Source organism: Oncorhynchus tshawytscha, linkage group LG10 (assembly GCF_018296145.1).
Source record: "Oncorhynchus tshawytscha isolate Ot180627B linkage group LG10, Otsh_v2.0, whole genome shotgun sequence".
Taxonomy (NCBI): Eukaryota; Metazoa; Chordata; class Actinopteri; order Salmoniformes; family Salmonidae; genus Oncorhynchus; species Oncorhynchus tshawytscha.
Genome location: NC_056438.1, coordinates 40,612,258 through 40,631,735, shown reverse-complemented (window position 1 = coordinate 40,631,735; position 19,478 = coordinate 40,612,258). Strand labels below are relative to the sequence as shown.

Sequence of the window (19,478 nt, the reverse complement as noted above, 5' to 3'; positions counted from 1 at the left end):
ATTTTTTTGAGCAGTATGTGTGTGTATATATATATATATATATTACTGCTCATATATAAAATGTAATAGCTTATTTATATAATTATTCAGACCCTTTTGCTATGAGACTCGAAATTGAGCTCAGTTGCATCTTGTTTCCATTGATCATCCTTGAGATGGTTCTGCAACTTGATTGGAGTCCACCTGTAGTAGATTCAATTGATTGGACATGATTCCACACAGTTGACAGTGCATGAACGGAGCAAAGTACAGAGATCCTTGATGGAAACCTACTCCAGAGCGCTTAGGACCTCAGACTGGGGCGAAGGTTCACCTTCCAACAGGACAATAACCCTAAGCACAGTCAAAACAACACAGGAGTGGCTTCGGGACAAGTCTCAATGTCCTTGAGTGGCCCAGCCAGAGCCCAGACTTGAACCCAATCGAACATCTCTGGAGAGACCTGAAAATAGCTGTGCAGCAATGCTCCCCATCCAACCTGACAGAGCTTGAGAGGATCTGAAGAGAAGACTGGGAGAAACTCTCCAAATATAGGTGTCCCAAGCTTGTAGTGTCATACCCAAGAAGACTCAAGGCTGTAATCTCTGCCAAAGGTTCTTCAACAAAGTATGGGGTATTGTGTGTAGATTGAGGGGGCAAAAATGATTTAATCAATTGTAACGGTGTGGAAAAAGTTGAGGGGTCTGAATACTTTCCGAAGGCACTCTGTGTGTATAAACTGTACCAGTCAAAAGTTTATTAACACCTACTCATTTATGGGTTTTTTATTTGTAATATTTTCTACATTGTATAATAATAGTGAAGACATCAAAACAATGAAATAACATATATGGAATCATTTAGTAACCGAAAAAGTGTTAGACAAATCAAAATATGTTTTATATTTGAGGTTCTTCAAAGCAGCCACCCTTTGCCTTGATGACAGCTTTGCACACTCTTGGCATTCTCCCGAGTGGCACGGTGGTCTAAGGCACTGCATCTCAGTGCTAGAGGTGCCACTACAGTCCCTGGTTCGAATCCAAGCTGTATCACATCCGGCTGTGATTGGGTCCCGTAACGCGGTGCACAATTTTAATAAAGGTCTATTCCATTTGCACAATAGCATGTGCAATTTATTGTCAATCAGTGTTGCTTCCTAAGTGGACAGTTTGAGTTCACAGAAGTGTGATTGACTTGGAGTTACATTGTGTTGTTTAAGTGTTCCCTTTATTTTTTTGAGCAGTGTGTGATATATATTTGCAAAAAAAATTTAAAAACGTGTTTTTGCTTAGTCATTATGGGGTATAGTGTTTAGATTGCTGAGAAAAAATTATATTTAATCAGTTTTAGAATAAGGCTGTTAAAGTAACAAAATGTGGAAAAAGTCAAGGGGTCTGAATAATTTCTAAAGGCACTGTATACAGATTGAGTGATAAAAATGTTCAAGTGTTGCTCACAAAAGTCAAAATGAAGGAACATTCACCATGGCAAATGTTCTTGAGAAGTTGGAGAAATTATTTTACAATGTATTTAAATTGAATGGATTTGACCAAATGTGTGACCATACAGGGTGCGGGGTTTGAGCTTTCCAAATTTGCATACTAAGAACCTTGGTATAGCTTAACCATGTTTCACTGCTTGAACCCCTAACGACAATAAAAGCCACAGACCTGCTCCTCCGCTTTGATGTTGAGTTCGTCACAACCCACCAGCTCCAGTACTTCCTCTGGCCTGAGACTGAGGAACTCCTCAGACACGGACACCTCCACAAAGTGCTGGTGGACAAAACTGTTGGCCACGTCGTACAGTGTTGTGCACATCATGGTCTCTGCAAACTGTCGCACGCCCAGACAGTTCTTAGGGTGAAGTCTGGGGTGAAATAGAGGTGGTGTGGGGGGGAGAGAGAAAAAATAAATAAATAAAAGAGAAAGTGAGCAAAATTCAATCAAATTAGTTATTCACAACTTCCAGTTACTTTTAAATTACATGGTTATTTTGCTCACGCAAGATGTCACCCTACGTGTGCAATGTTGAAAAATAATTTGGCTTTAGTTCCAAGGACTTTAGGGAGTTTTATAAATGCTCCAGTGTTGAGAATATTATTGGCAGAAAAACACTAACAGAAAAAGATTAACAGAAAAACACTTGATTTGCAGAAATGAGGAATCAAATGATTAAATTGTCAATGATTGACCACCCACAAGGGTTGGTGCTGCTAGTAATAGGGTTCTCCCCAGGAATTTTAAACAAGGTGGTGCTGCCGAGTACGGCACTGCCCCTCTTTGGACATAATTATTTATTACATTTGAAAATGTTTATTACAAAAATGATCTCAAAGTACATCAAAATTAGAAAAGTAAGTCAGTGTCTGGCGTGGCCACCAGCTGCATTAAGTACTGCAGTGCATCTCCTCCTCATGGACTTGCACCAGATTTTCCAGTTCTTGCTGTGAGAGGTTACCCCCTCTTCCACCAAAGCACCTGCAAGGTCCCGGACATTTCTGGGGGGGACGACACAGCCCCGATCAAACAGGCCCAGATGTGCTCAGTGGGATTGAGATCCGGGCTCTTTGCTGGCCATGGAAGAACACTGACATTCCTGTCTTGCAGGAAATCGTGCACGGAACGAGCAGTGTGGCTGGCGGCATTGTCATGCTGGAGGGTCATGTCAGGATGAGCCTGCAGGAAGGGTACCACATGAGGAAGGAGGATGTCTTCCCTGTAAACGCACAGAGTTGAGATTGCCTGCAGTGACAACAAGCTCAGTCCGATGATGCTGTGACACCGCCCCAGACAACGACGGACCCTCCACCTCCAAATCGATCCCGCTCCAGAGTACAGGCCTTGGTGTAAAGCTCATTCCTTCAACGATAAACACAAATCCGACCATCACCCCTGGTGAGACAAAACCGCGACTTGTCCGTGAACAGCACTTTCTGCCAGTCCTGTCTGGTCCAGCGAAGGTGAGTTTGTGCCCATAGGCGACGTTGTTGCCGGTGATGTCTGGTGAGGACTTGCCTTACAACAGGCCTACAAGCCCTCAGTCCGACCTCTCTCAGCCTATTGCGGACAGTCTGAGCACTGATGGAGTGTGCGTTCCTGGTGTAACTCGGCAGTTGTTGTTGCCATCCTGTACCTGTCCCGTAGGTGTGATGTTCGGATGGACCGGTCCTGTGCAGGTGTTGTTATACGTGGTCTGCCATGGTGAGGACGATCAGCTGTCCGTCCTGTCTCCCTGTAGCGCTGTCTTAGGCGACTCACAGTACGGACATTAAAATTTATTGCCCTGGCTACCTGCAGTCCTCATGCCTCCTTGCAGCATGCCTAAGGCACGTTCACGCAGATGAGCAGGGACCCTTGGCATCTTTCTTTTGGTGTTTTTCCAGAGTCAGTAGAAAGGCCTCTTTAATGTCCTAAGTTTTCATAACTATGACCTTAATTGCATACCGTTTGTAAGCTGTTTTACGTCTTAGCGACTGTTCCACAGGTGCATGTTCATTAATTGTTTATGGTTCATTGAACAAGCATGGGAAACAGTGTTTAAACCCTTTACAATGAAGATCTGTGAAGATAATTCGTAAAAATCAAAGTATCTTTTAAAGACGGTCCTTTTTTTGCTGAATATATACACACACACACACACACACACACACACACACTGCTCAAAAAAATAAAGGGAACACTTAAACAACACAATGTAACTCCAAGTCATTCACACTTCTGTGAAATCAAACTGTCCACTTAGGAAGCAACACTGAATGACAATAAATTTCACATGCTGTTGTGCAAATGGAATAGATACAGGTGGAAATTACAGGCAATTAGCAAGACACCCCCAATAAAGGAGTGGTTCTGCAGGTGGTGAACACTACTCAGTTCCCATGCTTCCTGGCTGATGTTTTGGTCACTTTTGAATGATGGCGGTGCTTTCACTCGTGGTAGCATGAGACGGAGTCTACAACCCACACAAGTGGCTCAGGTTGTGCAGCTCCTCCAGGATGGCACATCAATGCGAGCTGTGGCAAGGTTTGCTGTGTCTGTCAGCGTAGTATCCAGAGCATGGAGGCGCTACCAGGAGACAGGCCAGTACATCAGGAGACGTGGAGGAGGCCGTAGGATGGCAACAAACCAGCAGCAGGACCGCTACTTCCGCCTTTGTGCAAGGAGGAGCAGGAGAAGCACTGCCGGAGCCCTGCAAAATGACCTCCTGCAGGCCACAAATTTGCATGTGTCTGCTCAAACGGTCAGAAACAGACTCCATGAGGGTGGTATGAGGGCCCGACGTCCACAGGTGGGGGTTGTGCTTACAGCCCAACACCGTGCAGGACGTTTGGCATTTGCCAGAGAACACCAAGATTGGCAAACTCGCCACTGGCGCCCTGTGCTCTTCACAGATGAAAGCAGGTTCACACTGAGCACGTGACAGACGTGACAGTCTGGAGACGCCGTGGAGAACATTCTGCTGCCTGCAACATCCTCCAGCATGACCGGTTTGGCGGTGGGTCAGTCATGGTGTGGGGTGGCATTTCTTTGGGGGGCCGCACAGCCCTCCATGTGCTCGCCAGAGGTAGCCTGACTGCCATTAGGTACCGAGATGAGATCCTCAGACCCCTTGTGAGACCATATGCTGGTGCGGTTGGCCCTGGGTTCCTCCTAATGCAAGACCTCATGTGGCTGGAGTGTGTCAGCAGTTCCTGTAAGAGGAAGGCATTGATGCTATGGACTGGCCCGCCCGTTCCCCAGACCTGAATCCAATTGAGCACATCTGGGACATCATGTCTCGCTCCATCCACCACGCCACGTTGCACCACAGACTGTCCAAGAGTCGGCGGATGCTTTAGTCCAGGCCTGGGAGGAGATCCCTCAGGAGACCATCCGCCACCTCAGCAGGAGCATGCCCAGGCGTTGTAGGGAGGTCATACAGGCACGTGGAGGGCACACACACTACTGAGCCTCATTTTGACTTGTTTTAAGGACATTACATCAAAGTTGGATCAGCCTGTAGTGTGGTTTTCCACTTTAATTTTGAGTGTTACTCCAAATCCAGACCTCCATGGGTTGATACACAAAAATGATTAATGGAAATCAAATGTGATTTTGTCGTCAGCACATTCAACTATGTAAAGAAAAAAGTATTGAAGAATATTTCATTCATTCAGATCTAGGATGTGTTATTTTAGTGTTCCCTTTATTTTTTTGAGCAGTGTACATACATACATATTTACGAGTTGAATTTAGACACAAATACAATATTTTTTGTATTACAATTTGTAATAAGTATTGTAAGAAAATATGCAAATGACATGTGCCTTTACTGCCAATCCACTTTTCTGGACACTGGATGAAGTCAGTGGTGGGCTTTCAATTGGAAAAGACGCTTCAGGACTATTCAGAGATTGATGATAAGCACGCTTTTCATCTTTCCATCTAAAAATAAAATACTGCATTTCAACATATTTTTTCCCAAGAGTATCTTAGCTAGAACACATACTGAAGCAATCGTTGATATCTTGAAAAAGAAAGTCTGAAGAATAGCCTACATCCCAGAACAAGCACACAAAATGTGGTGAATGCACAAGCTTCTGAAGCGAAGATACTATGGATGTTATAATGCTGAAAAAGGATACTGACAATGAAAAGAGAGAAACCAATTATAGTCCATATAAAACCTTGACAAAGGTTAGCTTTCCAGATTCAGTTTCAATGTATGGTGTATGTTTAAATAGAATATATATATATTGTATTATTATTTTAAAAATGTAAACGTGTGGGAAACTAATCCGGACTGTTATATGAAATCCCGCTATGCCCTTCGACGAACCATCAAACAAGCAAAGAGTCAATACAGGACTAAGATCAAATCCTACTACACTGGCTCCGACGCTCGTGGCAGAGTTTGCAAACTATCACGGATTACAAAGGTAATCACAGCCGCAACCTGCCCAGTGAAGTGAGCCTACCAGATGAGCTGGCAAGTGTCTTCACTGACATTTTCAAACTCTCTTTGACCCAGTCTGTAATACCTACATGTTTCAAGCAGAACACCAAATCAAATCAAATTTTATTTGTCACATACACATGGTTAGCAGATGTTAATGCGAGTGTAGCGAAATGCTTGTGCTTCTAGTTCCGACAATGCAGTAATAACGAGCAAGTAATCTAACTAACAATTCCAAAAAAAACTACTGTCTTATACACAGTGTAAGGGGATAAAGAATATGTACATAAGGATATATGAATGAGTGATGGTACAGAGCAGCATAGGCAAGATACAGTAGATGATATCGAGTACAGTATATACATATGAGATAAGTATGTAAACCAAGTGGCATAGTTAAAGTGGCTAGTGATACATGTATTACATAAGGATGCAGTCGATGATATAGAGTACAGTATCAACGTATGCATATGAGATGAACAATGTAGGGTAAGTAACATTATATAAGGTAGCATTGTTTAAAGTGGCTAGTGATATATTTACATCATTTCCCATCAATTCCCATGATTAAAGTGGCTGGAGTAGAGTCAGTGTCATTGACAGTGTGTTGGCAGTAGCCACTCAATGTTAGTGGTGGCTGTTTAACAGTCTGATGGCCTTGAGATAGAAGCTGTTTTTCAGTCTCTCGGTCCCAGCTTTGATGCACCTGTACTGACCTCGCCTTCTGGATGACAGCGGGGTGAACAGGCAGTGGCTCGGGTGGTTGATGTCCTTGATGATCTTTATGGCCTTCCTGTAGCATCGGGTGGTGTAGGTGTCCTGGAGGGCAGGTAGTTTGCCCCCGGTGATGCGTTGTGCAGACCTCACTACCCTCTGGAGAGCCTTACGGTTGAGGGCGGTGCAGTTGCCATACCAGGCGGTGATACAGCCCGCCAGGATGCTCTCGATTGTGCATCTGTAGAAGTTTGTGAGTGCTTTTGGTGACAAGCCGAATTTCTTCAGCCTCCTGAGGTTGAAGAGGCGCTGCTGCGCCTTCCTCACGATGCTGTCTGTGTGAGTGGACCAATTCAGTTTGTCTGTGATGTGTATGCCGAGGAACTTAAAACTTGCTACCCTCTCCACTACTGTTCCATCGATGTGGATGGGGGTGTTCCCTCTGCTGTTTCCTGAAGTCCACAATCATCTCCTTAGTTTTGTTGACGTTGAGTGTGAGGTTATTTTCCTGACACCACACTCCGAGGGCCCTCACCTCCTCCCTGTAGGCCGTCTCGTCGTTGTTGGTAATCAAGCCTACCACTGTTGTGTCGTCCGCAAACTTGATGATTGAGTTGGAGGCGTGCATGGCCACGCAGTCGTGGGTGAACAGGGAGTACAGGAGGGGGCTCAGAACGCACCCTTGTGGGGCCCCAGTGTTGAGGATCAGCGGGGAGGAGATGTTGTTGCCTACCCTCACCACCTGGGGGCGGCCCGTCAGGAAGTCCAGTACCCAGTTGCACAGGGCGGGGTCGAGACCCAGGGTCTCGGAGCTTGGAGGGTACTATGGTGTTGAATGCCGAGCTGTAGTCGATGAACAGCATTCTCACATAGGTATTCCTCTTGTCCAGATGGGTTAGGGCAGTGTGCAGTGTGGTTGAGATTGCATCGTCTGTGGACCGATTTGGGCGGTAAGCAAATTGGAGTGGGTCAAGGGTGTCAGGTAGGGTGGAGGTGATATGGTCCTTGACTAGTCTCTCAAAGCACTTCATGATGACGGATGTGAGTGCTACGGGGCGGTAGTCGTTTAGCTCAGTTACCTTAGCTTTCTTGGGAACAGGAACAATGGTGGCCCTCTTGAAGCATGTGGGAACAGCAGACTGGTATAGGGATTGGTTGAATATGTCCGTAAACACACCGGCCAGCTGGTCTGCGCATGCTCTGAGGGCGCGGCTGGGGATGCCGTCTGGGCCTGCAGCCTTGCGAGGGTTAACACGTTTAAATGTCTTACTCACTTCGGCTGCAGTGAAGGAGAGACCGCATGATTCCGTTGCAGGCCGTGTCAGTGGCACTGTATTGTCCTCAAAGCGGGCAAAAAAGGGAACATATACTGGACTTCACAATGCCCTATCCCACCTGGACAAGAGGAACACCTATGTGAGAATGCTGTTCATTGACTACAGCTCAGCATTCAACACCATAGTGCCCCCAAGCTCATAACTAAGCTAAGGACTCTGGGACTGAACACCTCTCTCTGCAACTGGATCCTGTACTTTCTGATGGTGAGTGTAGGTAACACATCCACCACGCTGACCAACACGTGGGCCCCTCAGGATTGCATGCTGAGTCCCCTCCTGTACTCCCTGTTCACCCATAAATCCTACACTACATTTACATAAATCCTACACGCATTACATTTTCAGATGACAAAACAGTGGTAGGCCTGATCACCGACAACAATGAGACAGCCTATAGGGAGGATGTCAGAGACCTGGTAGTGTGGTGCCAGGACAACATCCTCTCCCTCAGTGATAAAGACAAAGGAGCTGATCGTGGACTACAGGAATCGGAGGGCCGAGCACGCCTCCATTCCCATCGGCGTGGCTGTAGTGGAACAGGTTGAGAGTTTCAAGTTCCTCTATGTCCACATCACTAAGGACCTATCATGGTTCACACAAACCAACACAGTCGTGAAGAGGGCATGACAACACCTCTTCCCCCTCAAGAGGCTGAAAAGATTAAGGGATTCTTTAACTGTTACACAAAAAATTGTGATATATTTGATCAAGTGTATTTGTGGTCTATGCTATGTAGGAAAAACTAAACAAGCTCTGAAAAGGATAGCAGAACACAGGAGTAATATCAGGATTCTTGACCAGAGAAACCCTGTGGCTGCGCATTTCATGGAGGCTCGTCAAAACACCAGCTCTCTAAGATACAACGGTATTGAACATGTTAAGACTCCTAGGAGGGGGTGAGATCCAGATAATATTTTATTAAGAGAACTTTATTGGATTCACCATTTATGCACCATGTCTCCTAAAGATCTGAACCAAGAGTTTTATATCAGACCATTTCATACATGAATGTTATTTTTCCTGCCTTCCAGGTCTCCTACTTAGGTCATTTTGTTCATATACACTACTGTTCAAAAGTTTGGGGTCACTTAGAAATGTCATTGTTTTTGAAAGAAAAGCACATTTTTTTGTCCATTAAAATAACACAATTGATCAGACGGCTCACAAGTCCTCAATTGGCAGCTTCATTAAATAGTACCCACAAAACACCAGTCTCAACGTCAACAGTGAAAAGGCGAATCCGGGATGCTGGTCTTCTAGGCAGAGTTCCTCTGTCCAGCGTCTGTTCTTTCGACCATCCTAATCTTTTATTGGCCAGTCTGAGATATGGCTTTTTCTTTGCAACTCCGCCTAGAAGGCCAGCATCCCGGAGGCGCCTTTTCACTGTTGAAGTTGAGACTAGGGTTTTGTGGGAACTATTTAATGAAGCTGCCAGTTGAGGACTTGTGAGGCATCTGTTTCTCAAACTAGACACTAATGTACTTGTCGTCTTGCTCAGTTGTGCACCAGGGCCTCCCACTCCTCTTTCTATTCTGGCTAGAGCCAGTCTGCGCTGTTCTGTGAAGGGAGTAGTAGACAGCATTGTACGAGATCTTCAGTTTCTTGGCAATTTCTCGCATGGAATTGCCTTCATTTCTCAGAACAAGAATAGACTGACGAGTTTCAGAAGAAAGTACTTTGTTTCTGGCCATTTTGAGCCTGTAATCAAACCCAAATGCTGATGCTCCAGGTACTCAACAAAGTCCAAAGGCAGACAGTTTTATTGCTTCTTTAAATCAACATAACAGTTTTCAGCTATGCTAACATAGATGCAAAAGGGTTTTCTAATGATCAATTAACCTTGGATTAGCTAACAAAGTACCACTGGAACACAGGAGTGATGGTTGCTGATAATGTGCCTCTGTACGCCCAGGTAGATATTCCAATAAAAATTATTATTATATATATATATTTTTTTTAAATCAGCCGTTTCCAGCTACAATAGTCATTTACAATATTAATGTCTAGACTGAATTTCTGGCCCTAAAAATTGTCAAAGGCTCCAGCCACCGTAGTCATAGACTGTTCTCTCTGCTACCGCACGAGAAGCGGTACCGGAGTGCCAAGTCAGGTTCCTAGAGGTTTCTAAACCACTAATACCCCCAAGCCATAAGACTCGCCATTGTTATTTAACTGCTGTTCTTTAATTACTGCGTTGTTGGTTAGGGGATCGTAAGTAAGCATTTCACTGTAAGGTCTACATCTGTTGTATTCAACACACGTAATTAATAAAATTTGAAAAATGTAATGTTATTTTAATGAACAAAAAAATTGCTTTCTTTAAAAAACAAGGACATTTCTAAGTGACCCCAAACTTTTGAACGGTAGTGTATACAGTTGAAGTCGGAAGTTTACATACACCTTATCCAAATACATTTAAACTCAGTTTTTCACAACTCCTGATATTTAATCCTAGTAAAAATTCCCTGTCTTAGGTCAGTTAGGTTCACCATTTTATTTTAAGAATGTCAAATGTCAGAATAATAGTTGAGTCAATGATTTATTTCAGCTTTTATTTCTTTCATCACATTCCCAGTGGGTCAGAAGTGAACATACACTTAATTAGTATTTGGTAGCATTGCCTTTAAATTGTTTAACTTGGGTGAAATGTTTTGGGTAGCCTTCCACAAGCTTCCCACAATAAGTTGGGTGAATTTTGGCCCATTCCTCCTGACAGAGCTGGTGTAGCTGAGTCAGGTTTGTAGGCCTCCTTGCTCGCACACACTTTTTCAGTTCCGCCCACACCTTTTCCATGGGATTGAGGTCAGGGCTTTGTGATGGCCACTCCAATTTTGTTGTCCTTAAGCCAATTTGCCACAACTTTGGGAGTATGCTTGGGGTCATTGTCCATTTGGAAGACCCAATTGCAACCAAGCTTTAACTTCCTGACTGATGTCTTGAGATGTTGCTTCAATATATCCACATACTTATCCTACCTCATGATGCCATCTATTTTGTGAAGTGCACCAGTCCCTCCTGCAGCAAAGCACCCCCACAACATAATGCAGCCACCCCTGTGCTTCACGGTTGGGATGGTGTGCTTCAGCTTGCAAGCCTCCCCCTTTTCCCTCCAAACATAACAATGGTCATTATGGCCAAACAGTTCTATTTTTGGACATTTCTCCAAAAAAGTATGATCTTTGTCCCCATGTGCAGTTGTAAACCGTAACACCACTTCAAAATTTGCTACATAAGACTGAATCAAGGCGGTCGGTCGGTCACATATGTGGGAAATCCTTCAAGACAGTTGGAAAAGCATTCCTCATCAAGATGTATATCAAATATATATCTGTAGGCTAAATAAAGCCAAATTATTTTGTCCGGGAACATTGGGTGCAGTAAACAAAAAGACAAAACACAGCAGATTATGAAGTGGCCAGCCGACGTAAGAGGACGACGCACTTCTTTTGAGCCCAAAAACTGGCGCAAAAATTGTAGGAGGGAGGAAATCCCTCCACAGCTTAGAATGTTTAGTGTTATATATATATATATATATATATATATATATATATATAAAAACACAACAATCAAATATAAGAGGAAGGGCAGGCCAGCTGATAGAGGTGAGTCTTAAGGCCTGCTTTTACCTCTTGGTGACTGGAGGGCAGTATTGAGTAGCTTGGATGAATAAGGTGCCCAGAGTAAACTGCCTGCTATTATGGATATAATTGGTATATTTGGATAGAAAACACTCTGAAGTTTCTAAAACTGTTTGAATGATGTCTGTGAGTATAACAGAACTCATATGGCAGGCGAAAACCTGAGAAAAATCCAACCAGGAAGTGGGAAATCTGAGGTTTGTAGTTTTTCCAACTCATTGCCATTCCAATTTTCAATGTCTGTGGAGTCATTTTGCACTTCCACTAGAATGAGAGGGGATTGAGCCAGGTGTCTGGCAGAGTGCCATGGGCTTGTGTTCAAGTGAGAGTTACCTCGTGTTCCATTGCTTTTCTACAGACAAAGGAATTCTCCAGTTGAAACATTACTGAAGATTTATAATAAAAACATCCTAAAGATTGATTCCATACTTCGTTCGTTTCTACGGACTGTAACGGAACTTTTTGGACTTTTCGTCCGACCTTTCCGCTGGACGCCCGCGCGTCGTGAGTTTGGATATGTTAACCAAACGCGCTAACAAAAGGAGGTGTTTGGACATAAATGATGAACTTTATGGAACAAATCTAACATTTATTGTCGAACTGGGATTTCTGGGAGTGCATTCTGATGAAGATTATCAAAGGCAAGTGAATATTTATAATGCTATTTCTGACTAATGTTGACTACACAACATGGCGGATATCTTTATGGCAGATTAGATTATTGCATGGTATGATTTTTCCGTAAAGTTGTTTTTAAATCTGACACAGGGGTTGCATTAAGGAGAAGTTTATCTAAAGTTATATAATAGTTGTATCTCTAATCAATGTTTATTTTGAGTATTTCTTAAAATTGATGTGGCTCTCTGAAAAATCACTGCATGTTTTGGAACTACTGAACATAACACGCCAATGTAAAATGAGATTTTGGGATATAAATATGCACTTTATCGAAGAAAACATACATGTATTGTGTAAGATGAAGTCTTATGAGTGTCATCTGATGAAGATCAAAGGTTAGTGATTAATTTAATCTATATTTCTGCTTTTTGTGACTCCTCTCTTTGGCTGGGAAAATGGCTGTGTTTTTCTGTGACTTGGTGGTGACCTAACATAATCGTATGTGGTGCTTTTGCTGTAAAGCATTTTTGAAATCAGATACTGTGGCTGGATTAACGAGAATTGTATCTTTAAAATGGTGTAAAATACTTGTATGCTTAAGAAATTTTAATTATGAGTATGCTTGAGAAATTTTAATTGTGAGATTTTTGTTGTTTTGAATTTGGCGCCCTGCACTTTTGGCGGGGTGGGACGCTACCATCCCACATTAAGATTAAATGCCTCAGTGGTTTGAACAGCCCAAACGTGAAGTGAGGGAGAAAAAAGTTAAACAAGGTTCTCTCTTGATCAATCAATATAAATCAGCCAACACATGGCACATGCATTTACATTTTTCAAGGACCAATTAAATATGTGTGCGTGTATAATGCGTATGTGAGAACACACCTTTCCTGGAGGAAGGAGCAGCAGGCATCCTTGACATTCTGCAGCTGCAAAAAGCTGGCTCCAATCAGCAGGGACTGGACGTTCTGCTGGTCGATGGCCACATGGCCATTATACGCAAAATTGATCAAAGCTTCAAGTGCACTGCCAAGGGGGAAAAAGAAAGGACACCTGATGTAAGGGAGCAGCACTGTGGCCCAGTACAGAACACCCCCCGATTAGTTAATTTGGTAACACTTTACTTGACACCGTGTCATAACTGGCATAACCATGTCATAACAGCTGACATAACTTGTCATTAGCTGTTATATGGTCATAACATTGTCTTGACATATTTAGACTTGTGACATATATTGCGTTAATTTATGGCTGGTTATGATACCTATATTAGAATGCCACACAACTAACCTACCACACAACCTACCACACAAGGCAACACATTCCATTACACCATAGCTTGCATGTCAACAGTATGTTTATATTATACACTGCTCAAAAAAATTAAGGGAACACTAAAATAACACATCCTAGATCCGAATGAAATATTATTAAATACTTTTCTTTACATAGTTGAATGTGCTGACAACAAAATCTGTGCGGCCCCCCAAAGAAATGCCACCCCACACCATGACTGACCCACCGCCAAACCGGTCATGCTGGAGGATGTTACAGGAAGCAGAACGTTCTCCACGGTGTCTCCAGACTCTGTCACATGTGCTCAGTGTGAACCTGCTTTCATCTGTGAAGAGCACAGGGCGCCAGTGGCGAATTTGCCAATCTTGGTGTTCTCTGGCAAATGCCAAACGTCCTGTACGGTGTTGGGCTGTAAGCACAACCCCCACCTGTGGACGTCGGGCCCTCATACCACCCTCATGGAGTCTGTTTCTGACCGTTGGAGCAGACACATGCACATTTGTGGCCTGCTGGAGGTCATTTTGCAGGGCTCTGGCAGTGCTTCTCCTGCTCCTCCTTGCACAAAGGCGGAGGTAGCGGTCCTGCTGCTGGGTTGTTGCCATCCTACGGCCTCCTCCACGTCTCCTGATGTACTGGCCTGTCTCCTGGTAGCGCCTCCATGCTCTGGACACTACGCTGACAGACACAGGAAACCTTCTTGCCACAGCTCGCATTGATGTGCCATCCTGGATGAGCTGCACTACCTGAGCCACTTGTGTGGGTTGTAGACTCCGTCTCATGCTACCACTAGAGTGAAAGCACCGCCAGCATTCAAAAGTGACCAAAACATCAGCCAGGAAGCATAGGAACTGAGAAGTGGTCTGTGGTCACCACCTGCAGAACCACTCCTTTATTGGGGGTGTCTTGCTAATTGCCTATAATTTCCACCTGTTGTCTATTCCATTTGCACAACAGCATGTGAAATTTATTATCAATCAGTGTTGCTTCCTAAGTGGACAGTTTGATTTCACAGAAGTGTGATTTGACTTGGAGTTACATTGTGTTGTTTAAGTGTTCCCTTTATTTTTTTGAGCAGTGTAAATAATCTTCATACATCATTATAATTGCACACACATTGATGTCAGACATGCCCTGACCCCAATGTTCTGTTGCTGATGACTGGGCTGAACGCAGCAGCAGATTTCAGGAGCAGGACAAGACACCCTCTTTTTGATTGATATAAGGTTTGTATGTTCTAGGCCTATCTGGCTTACATGGTCATAATACTTCTTGACAGTGTCAAAGTGTATTTTCTTAGTCCAAGTAAAGTGACAGGATGGTCACAGTGCTTTATGAAAGTGTCAAAGTGTATTTAACAAGTTATTTCAAATATTGATTTAAAAAAACATGAAATCCTTACAACAATAAAAAAGGATTTAATAAACAAACTTTCAAAATGAAAGGACATTTCTTGGCAAGGAAAAAACAAATTTGAATAAATGTGGGTTGACACTTATGTAGGTGTCACAAGCAGCCATAGAATAATGAAGTGATAATGCCAAAAGCCGGTGTTTGGAAGATATATTGGCAAGGGTGTTAGGCTCGAGACGATGTCGAGGGCCGACAAACCGTGCCAAAATATCCTCCAAACACCAGCTTTGAGGGCATTATCACTTTTATACAACAGGTTATTAATACAATTTCTTCCTTCCAGAAGAAACAGATCAACACACAAACCCGACACAAATCAAGGGTTGCTTCCAAAGTCGGCTAGTCGTTCGTTCTATTGGTTTGGTTGCCAAAGATGCAACCAGGTTGTTCAGTCTTTTTGATCTGTATCTATGCACGCAACCAAGTCGTTTGTTCTAAATATTCCATTGCCATACTGGCTGGCAACATTCTTATCCCTCGATTGCTAGCGAGCCAACTACAGCTAACTGACAATTACGTCAAACAGTGCAGTCAGAATAACAACAAAGTAGCTGCATTGGCATTTGTTTTCTAATGATATTTGGATACATCCATAACAATGAGCTAATGAGGCGTGATTTCACCTGGTGTAAAAAATGTGCTCTCGTCAGGACACTGTTGTTCGAGAGCTAGCCAACAAAACAACAACTTCAAACTGAAGCTGGAAAGTCTGCACACTAGCTGCACTTTGTTTTGCTTTACCTGTTTTCTATTGATCATTTTGTATATACAGTTGAAGTCGGAAGTTTACATAGACCTTAGCAAAATACATTTAAACTCAGTTTTTCACAATTCCTGATATTTAATCCTAGTACAAATTCCCTGTTTTAGGTCAGTTTGGATCACCACATTATTTCAAGAACGTGAAATGTCAGAAAAATAGTAGAGAGAATGATTTATTTCAGGTTTTATTTATTTCATCAAATTCCCACTGGGTCAGAAGTTAACATACACCCACTTAGTATTTGGTAGCACAGCCTTTAAAATTGTTTAACTTGGGTTAAACTTTTTGAGTAGCCTTCCACAAGCTTCCCACAATAAGTCGGGTGAATTTTGGCCCATTCCTCCTGACAGAGCTGGTGTAAGTCAGGTTTGTAGGCCTCCTTGCTCAGACCAGCTTTTTCAGTTCTGCCATCAAATTTTCCATGGGATTGAGGTCAGGGCTTTGTGATGGCCACTCCAATACCTAGACTTTGTTGTCCTTAAGCCATTTTGCCACAACTTTGGAAGTTTGCTTGGGGTCATTGTCCAATTGGAAGAACCATTTGCGACCAAGCTTTAACTCAAGACTGATGGTCTTGAGAATTTGCGTCAATATATCCACATACTTACCTCATGATGCCATCTATTTTGTGAAGTGCCCCAGTCCGTCCTGCAGCAAAGCACCCCCACAACATGATGCTGCCACCCCTGTGCTTCACGGCTTGCAAGCCTCCCCCATTTTATTCCAAACATAATGGTCATTATGGACAAACAGTTCTATTTTTGTTTCATCAGACCAGAGGACATTTCTCCAAAAAGTACCATCTTTGTCCCCATGTGCAGTTGCAAACCGTAGTCTGGCTTTTTTATGCCGGTTTTGGAGCAGTGGCTTCTTCCTTGCTGAGCGGTCAGGTTATGTCGATATAGGACGCGTTTTACTGTGGATACAGATACTTTTGTACCCGTTTCCTCCAGCATCTTCACATGGTCCTTTGCTGTTGTTCAGGGATTGAGTTGCACTTTTTGCACCAAGGTACGTTCATCTCTAGGAGACAGTACGCATCTCCTTCCAGAGCGATATGACGGCTGCATGCTCCTATGGTGTTTATACTTGTGTACTATTGTTTGTACAGATGAACGTGGTACCTTCAGGTGTTTGGAAATTGCTCCTAAGGATGAACCAGACTTGTGGAGGTCTACAATTGTTTTTATGAAGTCTTAGCTGATTTCTTTTGATTTTCCCATGATGTCAAACAAAAGAGGCACTGAGTTTGAAGGTAGGCCTTGAAATACATCCACAGGTACAACTCCAATTGACTCAAATTATGTCAATTAGCCTATCAGAAGCTTCTAAAGCCATGACATAATTTTCTGGAATTTTCCAAGCTGTTTTAAGGCACAGTCAATTTAGTGTATGTAAACTTCTGACCCACTGGAATTATGATACAGTGAATTCTAAGTGAAATAATCTGTCTGTAAACAATTGTTGGAAAAATGACTCGTGTCATGCACAAAGTAGATGTCCTAACCGACTTGCCAAAACTACAGTTTGTTAACTTCTTGCGTCGAGCAATCCCGTATCCGGGAGCGTAATCATAGCCTCAAGCTCATTACCATAACCCAACGTTAACTATTCATGAAAATCGCAAATGAAATGAAAGAAATATACTCACTCACAAGCTTAGCCTTTTGTTTACAACACTGTCATCTCAGATTTTCAAAATATGCTTTTCAACCATAGCTACACAAGCATTTTGTGTAAGAGTATTGATAGCTAGCATAGCATTAAGCCTAGCATTCAGCAGGCAACATTTTCACAAAAACAAGAAAAGCATTCAAATAAAATAATTTACCTTTGAAGAACTTCGGATGTTTTCAATGAGGAGACTCAGTTAGATAGCAAATGTTCAGTTTTTCCAAAAATATTATTTGTGGAGGAGAAATCGCTCCATTTTGTTCATCACGTAAGAAAAAAACCTGAAAATTCAGTCATTACAGTGCCAAACTTTTTTCCAAATTAACTCCATAATATCGACAGAAACATGGCAAACGTTGTTTAGAATCAATCCTCAAGGTGTTTTTCACATATCTATTCGATGATAAATCATTCGTGGCAGTTGGGTTTCTCATCTGAAGCGAATGGAAAAATGCACGCAGCTGGAGATTACGCAATAATTTCGACGGAGGACACCAAGCGGGCACCTGGTAAATGTAGTCTCTTATGGTCAATCTTCCAATGATATGCCTACAAATACGTCACAATGCTGCAGACACCCTGGGGAAACGACAGAAAGTGTAAGCTCATTCCTGGCCCATTCACAGCCATATAAGGAGACATTGGAACACAGCGCCTTCAGAATCTGGGGCACTTCCTGTTTAAAATTTAATCTTGGTTTCGCCTGTAGCATCAGTTCTGTGGCACTCACAGATAATATCTTTGCAGTTTTGGAAACGTCAGAGTGTTTTCTTTCCAAAGCTGTCAATTATATGCATAGTCGAGCATCTTTTCGTGACAAAATATCTTGTTTAAAACGGGAACGTTTTTTTATCCAAAAATTAAAAGAGCGCCCCCTATATCGAAGAAGTTAACAAGAAATTTGTGGAGTGGTTGAAAATCGAATTTTAATGACTCCAACCTAAGTGTGTCAACTTCCGACTTCAACCATGTATAACCATAAAAATTTGACTGATTCATGATTTTGATAGGCTGAGAAAAGCTGCCGTCCTGTCAGTCTCATCCCGACTCCCAGGACACGTTCATTAGTATGGAATGGAATTTGAATATTGAAACAATGTTTCAATTGTCGGAGAGACAGACAGCAGGGTTTATACATATCTCCGCTGTTGAAAACTAAATGTTAGTTTAAAAGAAATGTGAGATAATGTCTAGATGCTTTTTATAGTGGAGATCAAGTTTATAAATTGCCTAGCTGGGCTTATTAGACAGTGGATTGAGCAGTCAGATGAAAGAGTAAATAGGCATGTTTTTGTTGTTGTTGTCTTTTACCCCCCTTTTCTCTCTTCGCTGCAACTTCCCAACGGGCTCTGGAGAGGTGAAGGTGGAGTCATGCGTCCTCTGAAACATAACCAGGAAGCCAGCAGCACCAATGTGTCAGAGGAAACACTTTTCAACTCGTGACAGGGGCTAGCCTCGCTCTTTAGAGAGCGATGAGCCAAGTAAAGCCCCACCGGCCAAACCCATAATTTACAGCTGCACTGCTGTAAATAAAGTAAATACCTTTTCTATAAAATGGTCATTTTTCAAGTTCATTCCCTCTTCGACGCACCTGCAAGCTATCTGGAAGTTAGCCCAATGATTACAATTGTGTACTTGTGTGAAACATAGAGCTGGGCGATATGGCCAAAATATATCACGGTATTTTCCAAATTTGTTACAGTACGGGCGGTATTTGACAATATTTTATGTTTTTGATTAAAAGTACACAATTAGATTTATGAGTAGTGTGTGACCCTAGCGAGGCAACACATATATTGTAAGTGATTTCAATGAGTCTTTCTCCATTCTGATTGTTTTATACTGTTCAATTCAACTTCAAACAAAAATAATTTCCTGCATTTCTGCACTCATTTGAGAATTTCTACACTGCTACGTAGGGTTGCACAATATGGGCAAAAAAAGGCCTTATTTTTAACCAAATGTTGAACTTGCAATTTGACTTGCGATTTACATCAAAACACTTGGGTGAACTGTTGGAATCATGGAAATTGAATGTTATTCTAATTCTATAGTACACTCGTAAATACATAAATGATATAATACGTAAAATAATATAAATAATAGTGGGCA

General features: G+C 42.6%; 1 protein-coding gene across 3 annotated transcripts in view; it reads right to left on the bottom strand.

Annotated features, from left to right (window-relative positions):
- The window catches only part of klhl18 (kelch-like family member 18), a 61,444-nt gene that overhangs the window by 33,399 nt on the left and 8,567 nt on the right, over positions 1-19,478 (bottom strand). For 2 of the 3 annotated variants that reach the window (XM_024403971.2, XM_024403972.2), the window contains exons 3-4: positions 13,109-13,249; positions 1,650-1,848 (exon numbers count right to left, since the gene is read on the bottom strand). In XM_024403971.2, the coding sequence (XP_024259739.1) occupies positions 1,650-1,848; positions 13,109-13,249 (340 nt within the window). The remainder of the gene's footprint in view (positions 1-1,649; positions 1,849-13,108; positions 13,250-19,478) is intronic. The other variant, XM_024403973.2, reaches the window with a different exon arrangement.